This window comes from Pavona decussata, unplaced genomic scaffold (assembly GCF_977016875.1).
Source record: "Pavona decussata unplaced genomic scaffold, jaPavDecu1.1 SCAFFOLD_93, whole genome shotgun sequence".
Lineage (NCBI taxonomy): Eukaryota > Metazoa > Cnidaria > Anthozoa > Scleractinia > Agariciidae > Pavona > Pavona decussata.
This window is the reverse complement of record NW_028145510.1, coordinates 1,477,010-1,491,065: the sequence shown is the minus strand read 5'-3', so window position 1 is coordinate 1,491,065 and position 14,056 is coordinate 1,477,010. Positions and strand designations below refer to the sequence as shown.

Here is a 14,056-nt window from a genome sequence, read left to right as displayed (position 1 = left end):
TTTTTTTTTCTCAATTAGTTACGTGCAGTTCTGGGAAGGGAATTATCGAAAGCGTCCTATTTGCTGATTTTCGAAGAAAAAATGGAGCGTGTTAACTGTTTTGTACCTACAATCAAGGCCCTTACCCTAATCCCTTGCAGTTTTTAAAAATCTCTCTGAGACTTCACGTTGACACTCAGCCAAATATTTTCTCATGGCTTTGTTTTTGGCCGAGGATTATCATCCAGTAGAACATTTTACTACCTGACATTACAGAATTGGACTCGGTCGTTTTCGCCCACGTTTTATTACCTTTACATTTCAACACACAGACGTTCTTACAAGTACCATGCGTATCAATATTGAATAACACCTTTCATCATTCACAATACTAATTACTAATTACTAATTACTTGGGTGTCCTGTGGAGCCCAAGTATTAAATTCGGTTTTCATCGTAGGCCTCAAAAATGCAATCGGGCTCTAATGCGCATGCACTAACTGGGGGCAATACTAACCGGTTACTATATTTGTCGATGGATTGCGAACGTGACAGTTTAAGTTGTCGTTTTGTTAAATGGAAAATATTAAAGGGTGTTTGTGTGGAAAGGTATTCGCAAAAATACCCTAATGTCGTCAAAAATTCTCTTTATGTTAGATGCACAAATGGTTATAAAAACCGACATGTTTAGTGATGTGTTGGGCTTTCTTCATCCTTTGCGTGACATTTCCGGTTGAACTACATCTCGTTTATCGCAAATATAAAGTGATGCGTTAGACTCTCTGGATGGTGTTCAAAATGACTAAACCATTATTTGTGTATTGTGAAGAACCTTTTGATGCAATGCATTATTTTAGTAACAAATGGTTTTGTTAATACGCGGATCAAGCTTTTATTGCTAAGAAACAACAGACAAGGAATATACGGAACCTTCTAAAAGATATTGACAAAGAATCAATGTTACTGGTTATGCTGTGCCATAGCACCTTAATTTTCCCAGTGTGTGGTAACCTTGCTCGTAGCTACTGCCAGTATCTCCAAACCTGAGCTGTTTAACAGGAAGATGTGCCTTGTCAGTGAGAAGACCGCTGTCTTCACGCAATGAAAATTCATTTGCGTCACAGTTGCAATCGTAATTAGGGTTCACACATGAGCCAGTCATCCCGCATGCGCACATGCCACTACCAGGTGATGCTCCGCCCCAGTACGTCATCTTAGTAGAATCACGTGACACCCACCATCCACTTGCAGCATTGTTTTCATTCGTAAACAAAACTGAAGCAGTGCACTCATACTTGATAAACTGTTCACAATGTGAAGAGACTGTTGTAAGACTCGCCAGCTGAGAAAGGCTCGCTCCTGTGTAATGAATGTCACGTGAGTAACACCCTGCCGCTTCACATCCATCCACCAATGTTCTGCTTTCACTGTCGTGACTGATGACTGTCACGCCAACTCCATTCTTGTCAGTCATGTCGCAGTACACTGCAAATGGCTCCAGTCCTCCCTTGCCATCTGGATCAATCGCGTAATTGCCTTGTTTTGCAGTAGAATCGAGATTCTTTAATTCGCTACAGGACTTTGGCGCAAACATCGCGTTGGCATCTGTCAGAGTAATTAACTTTTGTTATGAAAATCATTGATGTATACAGCAAAACTCAAACGGTTTTTTCAACTTTAGTTAAACACAATTAAAGGTTTGAAATATCAGAACCTCGACTTTTCCATTTTACTTAATTAATATCTGGCCACGCCCGTGTAGCGGGCAGGTGCTTCCATGTAACAGGCTGGACACATTGCACAAAATGAACGAATTGGAATAGTACAACTAATGAGAAATTGTATTTGCAAGCGACGCTTTCGTTAGCCTTACTGTCGTGTTTTCTTGAAATCACTGCTGTCACGACCTAATATTTTCCAGCTCGGCCCTTGGGCCGGAGTAATTAATGCCATTATATAATTAAATTGCAAACGTCGGTGTTACTTTCTTACCTGGATATCGGGCCATTCCCATGTAGCGGGCAGGGGCTTCCATGTAACAGGCCGGACAGGTTTCTCTCGAGTGAGAGTTTAAATCACACTGATTCGTTTCCAGCCAGAAATTCAAGCTCATGCAACTTGGGTCATCGGTGCACAAATCAAGGCAGTCAGAATAGTTGTTTGTGACGCTGGAGCTGTAGTTTTTGTAAAAGAGAGCGAATCCTTGCTGAGATCTTTCTCCTCGGCACTTCTCGCCTCTGGTTTGTGTGACATGAAACAGCGGCAGGTAATACAATAGGGCAATATAAATGCGATACATCATCTTCACATGTTCATGTTAAACTTTTCTGGTGAGCGCCAAAGAACAACTTTCTAAGTTCCGGCGCTGTGTCACCCACGCAAATATTTACTCTACCGAGTCAAATACTGATTAGATAAACAGTATTTTTGACGCAAAAACGTTTCATTTAATTGTGTGAGGCGGGTGAGGGAATATTGTCCTTCAGGCAGATCATCTCTCCACGCCAAGCAGTCTCCCTCGACATCAAGAAAGTATTTCTCTATTTAAGAGAAATTCTACAGATAGTGTAAAAGTTACAAAAAAAAAATACATTTTTTTTGTTGTTGTAAAGCCATCGTTGATGTTGGTTTAGTGTGTGGCAGATGTTAGCAGCTGAAATGTATTTATTCGGGCTTCCCGCGAAGGAAGGAAACGAGAAACGACCTTCTATTCTTATTTTTTTGGGGTCACGTTCGAAGGCCAAGGAAGAGATTTGACCAAATTCGAAACGTTGTAGTCATCAGCTCGTGTTAACGAACGTCAATTGACAGGGTGACATTATAATCGTGCTCTTTGCTTTAATTGTGTGATTTGACGTTGACTGTTTGCAGACCCCCTTTTCTCTTAGTTTTACAAGATCCGTCGGGGTCAATTCGTCGAGCGCAAGCTCCCAATTTTTCGCTGCGTGTTGCCACTACACAAACTTGGGGAGCGAAACAGACTGCAGGCAGTCTAGCCTTGACCTGAAATCTGAAGAAAAAGAAAAACAAAACAATAATCAGCGTTTTGTTTACTCTCTTCAACCCGTCATGTATCCTGAATGCTATTGATTTTTTTGTGTGGGTTTTATTCTGTTTTATTGACTTTTGTTTTAGCGCAGCTGGACAAATTCTCGAAAATCAATTTTAGCGACCAATTTTGAACGATTTTTTTCGAAATTTAAATTCCACGCACGCAAACCAGCACTTTCACTTGTCATTAACTTTACGAAATCAATCGGAAACGAATTTTATAGCAATACGCGACTTGTACGGGTCAAGAAATCCTTGAAAGAAAGGCACGCAATACGTGCAGAACCGATGACTTCCTCTGACGTGGTTCTACCTGAATGCAATCACTGCAAACAATAGAACACACCAGGGACGAGTTGCATAAAACTTAACGGCGGACGTAAATGCTATCGTCAGAGGTTAAAATACTGAATGTGACTGGGCTGAAGGTCTTGCGTTACCAGTTACACCCGACGTTAAATTAAGTTCAGTGTATGGCAAGAACACGTGTTTGCAGGGAAGTGTGTTTATTTTTTTCCTACGTCGTTAAGGGGTATAAAATACAAACTGGGTTCAAACAGTGAGACTTTTTTGTTTTACAGCACTTTGCAGTACATACTTTCGAGTGATAAATTTAAAATTTAAATGAAAAGTACATCAACGGGCGCCTCTCGTTATAACACTTCCTTGTTTGTTTTGACCCAACATTTCGAGGTAAAGAAAGCAATTTATCAGCATTTGTTAAACTTTTTCCGCGTGTCATATACCGTGAATGTGATTTTAATTTCGCCTGGGTGTTTTTTATTTTAATTTGTCGAAGTCAAGCATATTAAGGCTTGACACGTCTAATAATTTGTCATATTATTTGGACGGGAAGCAGTTGTCCAATCCCTTTGAAACTTAGCAAACAGTTTGTTTTCGGTATCCTTATCGGGTCCTGCATGTGTTATCTTATTTAGTTTTAGTCACGCGACCTGAAAACGACTTCTAACGGTTATGAAATTTAGTGAAAAAAGGGGTACAGAAAGCTACATTACATCAATCTTTTTTCGATGATTTCTAGTAAAGCTTTTATAAATTCCGCCTTTTAATGATTTCCACGTGCTAAGGGGCAATTAAGGAAAATAGGACACGAAACAGAGATCAATATAAAAATCTCTTTAAAGGTTAACGAGGGGTACCACCTTAAAAGGCGGGATGACATAGGTACGGTAATTTTACAGTCTGACATGATTTTTTTCTTCTTATGGTAAAAGTGAATATGTAAATATGAGTGTCTGTATTTGAGTCCCGCCTGGTTGTGACTGGTTTCTAGTGTATTTGTTCGCTAAGGGTCCCACGCAATTTTGAGAGCTAATTTTAACCAACAGTATTTGTAGAAAGCCTTAAAATACAAAACAAAGTATGGAATTTTTTTCCAAATTGAAGCTTATTTACTCGTGCCGGTACGGCAACGAGTCAAGGTTGCGGCTCTGATTTTTCTTTTCGCGTACCTTTTGTGCATGGCCGCGTTAGATCTGGGTACGAATTGATGCATTCTTTGCACTGCGTGATTCGCCGTTGTTTTGCATGAAGAAGCGACGCATTTTGGGTACTTTTCAAGCGTATTGCTGGTTTACATAAGTGTTTGCCCTCGATTCACGTAGTAATAATGGTGGTACGAACTTTGTCCTTATGTTCAACTTGAATGGAGAAGTAAACCATAAATGCAAGCGAGAGACACTGTGGCTTTCACTGCTTAGTGCTTACTATAATTTCTTCGCTGAAGTATAAACGCTTGGTGCTACACCAGTTTCCGGGAAGAGGGGAGGGGGAGGGGCACCAGTTCCTGCAGTTCTGCCGAGGAAGAAGCAAATAAAATCCTAGTATCACCACCATAAAGTGGCAAATTTAAGCTCATAAAATCTAAGCCTATTCGATCGGCGCAGACTTGAAATAATAAAAAAAAAACATATACACACATCATAACACTTCACTGTATTTATTACCGTCAGTTAATTACATATGATTTTCACTTCAGCAATGCAAGAAAACACAGTACAATTATATGTAAGCTCCTCGGCTCCGTATCGTGCATTTTGAAAACTCTCAGGACGAAAAATGTTTAAAAAAAGAAACAAACTACGCATAAAATGTCTGAAACATTAACTTAAATTCGTAAATTACCGAGATAAAATAGCAATAATTTTAAATTATAACCAACCCCGAACTAGGCATGCTTTCCTCTTAACCTGTCTGTTGACCTTTGGGGTTTGATTTGCAGGTCTTTTACCCTTGCGCATTCTCCGGTTTTATTCCATTAGCCGAGAGGTAAAGTCGACAAATCGGTTTTAAAAATAGAAATTCTTGGTGTTTTTAAATTTTTAGATCGACGACATATATGCTTCCTAATAAGCATAAAGTTGAAAAATTAATGACTAAAATAAATCATTTACCTGGGACCGGAAATTATCCAGACAACAAACTTTCTTATTTTAGTATTTTTAGTGGTTGTAAAATCAAAATGCGTATTTAGACTCAAAATCGGCCTTTCCATCCTTGACCAAAACAACATTTTAGTGGGAAATTTAGCAAAATCTATCTCGTAGATAAGAATTGAATATGAGGCTCTTATGGACAGTCGGTCTTAAACTTACTTCCTGAGCAAAAGCAAGCGATCTTCGCCTAAAATAGCCTAATTTATAATTTATGTGTATTTGGAGACACCAAAAACGCAGAAACCCTTTTAGGCTAACATAGAAAAATGCTGGTTCTTAATTTAACAAAAGATGATAGATTTTAAGCTCAGTAAAAAAAAAAAAAGATGAAATATCGATCTATGTTGTCGTGAGCGTGGGACAGGGGCTTTCACTCATGTATAGATTTCCTAAATAAGAAGATAATTCAAGGCAAAACAGCGGATCAACATTCAGCTTTTAATTGAGTCTTCTTTCTATGGCTTGTGTTTAACAATTGCTTGAGCTGCACGTTCAGCGGTTTTAGTCTTCCTTACATACGCAGCTAAATTTCATGTTTTACTTTCAGCTAGCATTTTTACAGCAAATTAAATTCCAGGATTTTGCAGTTACTACCAACTTATCTCCTGATGCATGAAAATGTTTTTTTTACAAGTTTGCATTTAAAGGAAAAATATTAGACTACGTGTTTGTCAGAAACTCAAATTAGCTACAAATAGGCGGCTCACAAAACTTCGCAGGCTGAGCTATTAGATGTAAAATTGTACATTACGTCATGGCGACCATGTTGGTGGTTAGAAACAAACGATGTGAGCAAATTTTCTTTTGTTTTAGCAGCAACATGGCGGTAATGCAAACCACCTATATCAAACACAAGGCAAAACGAGAACCGAGAACTGGGTTGAAAAAACGAGGCACAAACGTGCTCAATTTTTTTAACAACTCCGAGATGTTTCACTTCGAATCGGGATTAAACGTTCTTTCGAATGTTTGATATAGCTCACTCAAACCATTAACAACTCTTAGAGAAATTCAAATAAAATGTTGCCCAAATCTTTATGATAATTTAGATCACGTTTCGAAACCACCGTGATTTTCATTTCTTTTATTTTCATGAATTATTAATGACTTTAAGACGTTCACACGAAAGTTCTACGTTTTTGCTAAAAACCTTAGCATAGACAAATCCTTGAACACACTGAAGATATTAGTGTTTGCAGGTACCATAGTACTTCAATTTTCCCAATGTATGGTAAGATTACCCAGACAGAGAGAATGTTATCAAGATACACTAATGTAAAGAAGCAGAAACATAAGATATTAGTGTTTATACGCTACCATAGCACTTCAGTTTCTTCAGCGTATGGTAACCTTGCTCGCCGCTCTTGCCAGTATCGCCAAACCTGAGTTGTCTAACAGGAAGATGTGACTTGTCTGTAAGGAGACCGCTGTCCTCCCGCCACACACCATCATTCGCATCACAGTTGCATCCATCTCCGGAGTCTGCACATGAGTTGTTCATCCCACATGCGCACCTGCCACTCTCAGAGGCTCCGCCCCAGTAGGTCATATAAGTGCAATCACGTGACACCCACCACCCATGCATATTGTAAAGCAAGAGGAAATTCTTGCACTCATACTTGATAAACTGTTCACAGTGCAAGGAGACTGTGGTGAGGCTCGCCAGCTGAGACAGACTCGCTTCCGTGTAGTAAATGTCAAGTAAATAACTCCCCATGTCTTCATATCCGTTTACCGATGTTCTGCTTTCACTATCGTGACTGATGACTGTCACGCCAACTCCATTCTTATCAGTCATATTGCAGTAAGCTATGAATGGCTCTAGACCTCCCACGCCATCTGGATCAATGATGTAATTGCCTTGCTGTGCTGTAGGATGGAGCCTCTTCAAATCACTGCAGGACTTTGGCATAAACATCGCGTCGTTGCCTGTAGAAGTAACCAACAAAAAATCCGAATAAATATTACTTGCTGAATAAGGTCATAACATGAAACGGCAACAGTTCTGCCGTCAGATTAAGCGTTCCAAAGAAGCCAATTTGGTCCCGGGAAAACAGAGGGCAGAGATCAGTTGGCGAGAAGCCGCTGAGCCAACCAAAATTCTGAACTAGCATTATCCAATGGGCCAGCTTTTAATAAAAATCTATATACCCTAACTGTGTATAAAGTTCCAGTTTACCGCCTTCATTAATGTACCATACTTGGGCTCATACTTTTCGAATACACGAGGCTTTCAGAATTTCACAACCCCTCCCCCCACCCCATCGCGCGGATGTGAAAGTATTCAAAAAATTTGGCAATATAATTTTTTTTTATGTTGAATCGGTTCATCTCTTCTCCAAACCTTATAATTTCATTTAAATAAATGTAAATATATAAAACATGTATTTTGAACTGCGAATGAAGTAATTTGCATTTACTTTGACGAAGGATAACATTGCTTAGAGTTCATAGACTTTTTGCCAGTGAAATGTCTTTGTCCGTATTCGTTCTGTTGTAAACCGGTCAAACCGGGACACTACAGTGTATTACGGTCTCATATTTTGCGCGGTCTCTTGACCTTATTTGGTGAAATAACGTAATGGTGTAATAATAATTAAACATATTTGGCCTTTTCTCGCGGTCAAAATTTGTTGACGTCATCATACATGATTTGTATTGTGAGTTCTTCCTTCTAAGGTAGCAGCCAAGAGAGATGTTGATCTGGCCTAAGCTTTTCTTACACGACAATGATTACTGTAGGTTTTCATTCTTTAAATTTGTCTCAGCAAAAAAGTTGGTCAAACTGATCCTGGCAAATATAAATACTCATACGCATTAACATATGATATATGAGTTTATACAGTACCATAGCATTTCAGTTTTCCCAGTGTGTAGTAACCTTGCTCGCCTCTAGTGCCAGTATCCCCAAACCTGAGCTGTTTAACTGGAAGATGTGACTTGTCTGTGAGGAGACCGCTGTCCTCCCGCCACACGTAATCATTTACATCACAGTTACAACCATATATGGAGTCTGCACATGAGTTGGTCATCCCGCATGCGCACTTCCCATTCTGAGAGGCTCCGCCCCAGTAGGTCATTTGAGTTGAATCACGTGACACCCACCATCCGTATGATTCGTTGTTAAACCACAAATGCGAATGATAACACTCATACTTGATAAACTGTTCACAGTGTGAGGAGACCCTGGTGAGACTCGCCAGCTGAGACAGACTCGCTCCTGTGTAATGAATGTCACGTGAGTAACTCCCTTTGCCTTCATATCCTTTCTTCTTTCACTGTCGTGACTGATGACTGTCACGCCAACTCCGTTCTTGTCAAACATATCGCAGTAAACCATGAATGGCTTCAGACCTCCGTCGCCATCTGGATCAATAGTATAATTGCGTTGTTGTGCTCTAGAATTCAAATTCTTCAGGTCGCTGCAGGACTTTGGAATGTTTCTATCTGTGGACGAAACCAACAAAGTATGCGACTAAATATCATTTGCTGAATAACCAAACAAAATAAATAATGACCGTACTCCTTCAGATTAAGTGATCGAACGCAGCCAGTGTGACCCTAGGAAAAACCGGACACTGTAATCAGTCTAAATTCGCAACGATATCAATTAGTGAGAAATTGTTTATCTATGTGCTCTGACTGCGTCTAAGATTAAACATGGTTTACTGCCTAAATTTTTCACAAGAAACTTAAGTTGAACCTACACTAACGGCTACCTCTCTACAACGGCCACTCTTTTTTGTCGCAGCGGACAGTCCATACATTAGCTCTTGTTTAAATGCTGCAGTAAGCATAAATTGTCTACAATGATATAGCGAGTGTTGCGAACCTTGCTCGTTTCGTCTTGTTAACATTTTGATTCAAAACATTATTTACGTTTAATTGTGTAGTTTATCTATATATATTATTTAAGATTGGATTGCTATTATAGGCTACAGTAAGCATGAACTTGGCACAATAAACATGTTGTACTTCCCGAAAAAAAAGTGTCATATTACACCCCTACCTCCCCATAACGGCCACTCAACTGTACTATAATTTTCGTGGGCGTATACGTAGAAATGTGCCAGCCTTTCAGAATTTCACATCCCTGCGTGCTAAAGGTATCCAGACTTTTTGGCAATATGTTTTGATATTGAACAGTTCAGCTCTTTTTCAGAAATTATTTGGCATTTGCTTTTACGAAGTAAACTTGCCTTAAACCTCTTTCATTGGGATCGACCTGAACGATAAAATCGTGATGGAACTCTGTCGTGGGGCTATTTGCCCCACGGCGGAGACCAGGGATGGCCACTCAGTCAGGTTCGAGCGGAAGCATGTGATAAGGGGGAGCTCCCTGGGAGGTGAAGAGGAGAGACCCTGGGAACAAGGTTGTGGGCGGATGTCAGTTTTTCAAATCGATCCCAAAGGAGTTCGATAATTACCGATATGGGTATGCTGTCGATAGCAACGTCGATATTGTGACGGCATCACACAGGATTTGTATTGTGACGTAATCATTCAAAGGGTATCAATGAGTTGAGAATTTCACCCTCAACTTCGATCTAATTCATGACAAGTTTGCATTAGTCTAAGGAAACAACCCGCATGTCTCTCAGTAGCTCTACTGTCCATTTTTTTCTTGCGGCCGCTTGAAGACCTCAGAATCAAACCTCGCTCAGCAAAGCTCTTCGATCAAACAGACAGCTGCAGCGGTACCTTGAGTGGAATTTAGCGAACGCACCGATAAATTTATTGAAACGTACGTAACAGTTCCATCAATTGTAATTTCCACAAATCAGTAACCAGCGGTTTCTAGAACAGAAACAAATAAATACACTGAAGCTAACGATTGACTACAAGGATAATGCGAGCGAAAGGCAATAAAAAAACAATACGAACGACAAACGGCGAAAGGACAATATGAACGTACCTGGCAGCTTGGATACATGGAAAACGACAAGAGAAATTGACATGAAGACGATCTGCTTAACAAAACTTACTGGCACTAAGCGCCTACGAGAGTGTACCGCTGCCGACTCATTGCCGCCGATGCTGCAACATGAAATATGAGTTAAGCGAACGCCTCGAGCGAGCGAAGAAAAGCTGTCGATGGAAGAACGAAGGTAGCTCTGAAAGTGCAGATACAGATTAGCCAACTGCTTTTCTTTGCGATGGGAATGTTTTATTTGAAAATGGCAATGGATTTATTTGTAAAGAAACCGAAGATTCATCAACTACTAACGAGCAACTCTCCGAAAGTCCTCTCAGTGGTGGGAGCTAATTTTAACAACCACTTCGATGGCGACAAGAAAATTAGCTTACAAGTTAATATTCAATGTTGTCACCCCAGCAGTGAGCTCTTCTTAGTCAATAATTTGAGCTAGTTACCATCAAGAATCCTTATTGAAGTCTTGTATCTTCAGTGAGGTGTTATAACAGGTGACTATAATATAGCTGAGCGGTAATACCGAGTAGTTACTTTGATATTCTGATATTCTTTTTGGTTCCATCAAATTGTGGCTTCGTTAGAATTTCGAGTTTCTTGAGTTCTACAGGTAATTTTTCTTGGCGTTTATCATTCAGGTGACTATACTCCTTCACGCGCTCGTTCAAAAACTTCGCCTCCATTTACTTCCTCCCCTGAGATAAACAAACTCGACAGACGAAAGACCTTGATGATGTGGGTTCCGATTTCGAAAGCCGCGTAGCATTGGAATTGACAGAAAATTAACCAGAAAAACATGGCTCGAAAGCATTGCAAGCCAACTGTTCAGGTTTAAGATTACCGTTTGTTAACAGATGGAGAGAATTATATCAAGATACACTAATGTAAAGACGGCAGAAACATAGGATATTAGCGTTTATACTCTACCATAGCACTTCAATTTCCCCAATGTATGGTAACCTTGCTCGCTGCTATCGCCAGTATCGCCAAACCTGAGTTGTCTAACAGGAAGATGTGACTTGTCAGTGAGGAGACCGCTGTCCTCACGCCACACGTCATCATTCGCATCACAGTTGCATTCATATCTCGGGTCTGCACATGAGTTGTTCATCCCGCATGCGCACCTGCCACATTCAGATGCTCCGCCCCAGTAGTTCATTTGAGTAGAACCACGTGACACCCACCACCCATACATATTGCGAAGCAAGAGGGAATTCTTGCACTCATACTTGATAAACTGTGTGAGGAGACTCTGGTCAGACTCGCCAGCTGATGCAGACTCGTTCCTGTGTAATGAATGTCACGTGCGTAACTCCCCTTGCCTTCATATTCTTTTACCAATGTTCTGTTTTCACTATCGTGACTGATGACTGTCACGCCAACTCCGTTCTTGTCAGCCATATCGCAGTAAGCTATGAATGGCTCCAGGCCTCCGTCGCCGTCTGGATCAATAATGTAATTGCCTTGTTTTGCTGAAGGATCGAAATTCTTCAGGTCGCTGCAGGACTTTGGCATAAACATCAAGTTGTTGTCTGTAGAAGTAACCAAATAAAAATCCGAACAAATATCATTTGCTGGATAACGTAATGAAAAGAAACGGTGACAATTCTTCCTTCCTTCAGATTCAAAGCGTTTAAACGCAGCCAATTGTAACAGGGGTTTGGGAGAATTTAGCTCTGTGGCAGAGCGACAGGTGCCCGGTTACCTTCTGGAATCTTAATTTCTCTTGCGTAAGCTTAGAAAATGGCGGTAAAGATATTACTGTTCGCGACTTTAGAAACTGAAACTCATTTATTATTTTAAAGAACAAAAGGTTTTAAACACCTATGTGATTTGTAAGGACAAAGGATGTGAATGACCAAAGCTGAAAGAGATCTACTTTTTTGAAAAAAGTCTTACAAAATGGGAAAACATTCGCTGTAGACTCAAACTGATAGCAATTGATGAGAAACTCATGATCCATGTGTCTACTCTATTTAGTACGTTTACACTTTGAGTTTACTGCGTTCAGTAACATTATTTTACGCCTACGTAAAAATTCTCCAAACCTTCCAGAATTTCACATTAACCGTGAGGTGAAGGTATGCGAGCTTTTTGGCAATACGTTTTGTCAATGAATAGTTCTCCTCTCCTCTAGAATTATTGCAACATGTGGAGCGCGCGCAGCGAGCGATGGGCAACAACATAATCAGGGTTTGTAGAGCTAGGATTAATCAGCTTTCTTTTGCATTTTACCACAATTTACTGCGCAACGAATAATTCCATAGATTCCCTCTGACGAAGGGCTAACACTCGAAACGTCAGCATGCGAATCTCTTGTATAGCGAGTAGGGTTGGCGCAGTGGTGAGAGTACTCGCCTCCCACCAATGTGGCCCGGGTTCAATTACCGGACGCGGCGTCATATGTGGGTTGAGTTTGTTGTTGGTTCTCGTCTTTGCTCAGAGAGGTTTTTCTCCGGGTACTCTGGCTTTCCCCTCTCCTCAAAACCCAACACTTCCTAATTCCAATTCGATTTGGAAAGTGTCCCCAATTGGTTCTCTGCGCTAAAGACATTGACGCTTTTAAGGTTAGGGTGAGGGTTAGGGTTAAAAATAAAGTGATTTATTTATTTATTTATTTATTTATTTTATTTGACGGTGGCCAAATTACCTTTCCAACTCTGTCGATAAAGCCAAACGTTTATTTCTACTCTCCCATGCACGCAGTATCATAGTTTCTTCAGAGGAGAAACTAACCTTCTTATCTAATTGCACATATAGCCTCGTATAATCACAGTGAAGCGAATTCACTGTCCACTATTGTTCTTTTAGCCGCTGACCAGTTCGTTGATTGACTCAAATAACTAAAGACATGCCGGTTTGGCCGAGTGGCCGTAAGGTCCCGGGTTCAAGTCCCCTTTTTCTGAACACTAAATGGATTTGGTCACTCAGAAGCCACTTGAAATATTTAATTATAACTAAGTTCCATAAACATACAACTGAGAAGGCCAACTACGCTTTTAAACTAATAACTGTACACAAACAATCCATACACTGATACTTGTCATAAAAGTACAAGAAGGTCAACAACATTTTGCAAACAATACCTGTAAATGAGTTTCTTTTAGGCACAAAACCTGCATGGAATGTTCCCTTGTTTGCAGTGACCACTACCGGGTAACGCTACACTGTCTTTGGTAGAAACCATTTCAGAAATAGTCATAGGTTCTGCACACATTGTGTTCCTAGGTTTTTAGGAATTCATTGCTGCGTATATGTGCTGTTCTCGGGATGGTCCGAGAACCTCTCATTTCTTACAACTATCTAGACCAAACTTCTTTTTGTGTTCGGGGGGGGGGGGGGGGGAGGGGAGGGGCGAATTTCCCTTATCCCTCGATAACTTCGCAAGGATAAAAGCTATGACGAGAAGACTTAAAGGATAGATAATACGACTAAAGTTGTTTTCTTAGAGGCCCGCAACGAGAACGGATGAAGTCATATAACCTGGTAATTTTGTCATGATTGCCAAATGGCGGTCATTTTGGATCTGCCATCTTGAGTTTCTGAATTTCCCCCCAACTTCACGAAATCTCCAACATTGAACGTAACGTAATAAAAACGAATTAAAGAGCACTAACATATCTAAAAATATAGAAATTTT

At 40.3% G+C, this 14,056-nt stretch overlaps 2 protein-coding genes and 2 pseudogenes across 2 annotated transcripts; all 4 read right to left on the bottom strand.

The window, feature by feature from the left end:
- Positions 1–538: 538 nt before the first annotated feature.
- LOC146473520 (neurexin-4-like) lies at positions 539–2,477 on the bottom strand. Its single transcript, XM_085118388.1, has 2 exons — positions 1,972–2,477; positions 539–1,584 (listed from the first exon to the last, which is right to left on the bottom strand). The coding sequence occupies exons 1-2, from the start codon at positions 2,279–2,281 to the stop codon at positions 947–949; spliced, it is 948 nt and encodes a 315-aa protein (XP_084974514.1). The 5' UTR covers positions 2,282–2,477; the 3' UTR covers positions 539–946.
- Positions 2,478–6,792: 4,315 nt separating this feature from the next.
- On the bottom strand, positions 6,793–7,404 carry LOC146473519 (contactin-associated protein 1-like). Its single transcript, XM_085118070.1, has one exon. It carries the CDS (start codon positions 7,402–7,404, stop codon positions 6,793–6,795), a length of 612 nt encoding a protein of 203 aa, XP_084974196.1.
- A 919-nt stretch (positions 7,405–8,323) lies between these two features.
- On the bottom strand, positions 8,324–8,841 carry LOC146473518 (contactin-associated protein 1-like; annotated as a pseudogene).
- Positions 8,842–11,332: 2,491 nt separating this feature from the next.
- LOC146473517 (contactin-associated protein 1-like) lies at positions 11,333–12,379 on the bottom strand (annotated as a pseudogene).
- Positions 12,380–14,056: the final 1,677 nt, after the last annotated feature.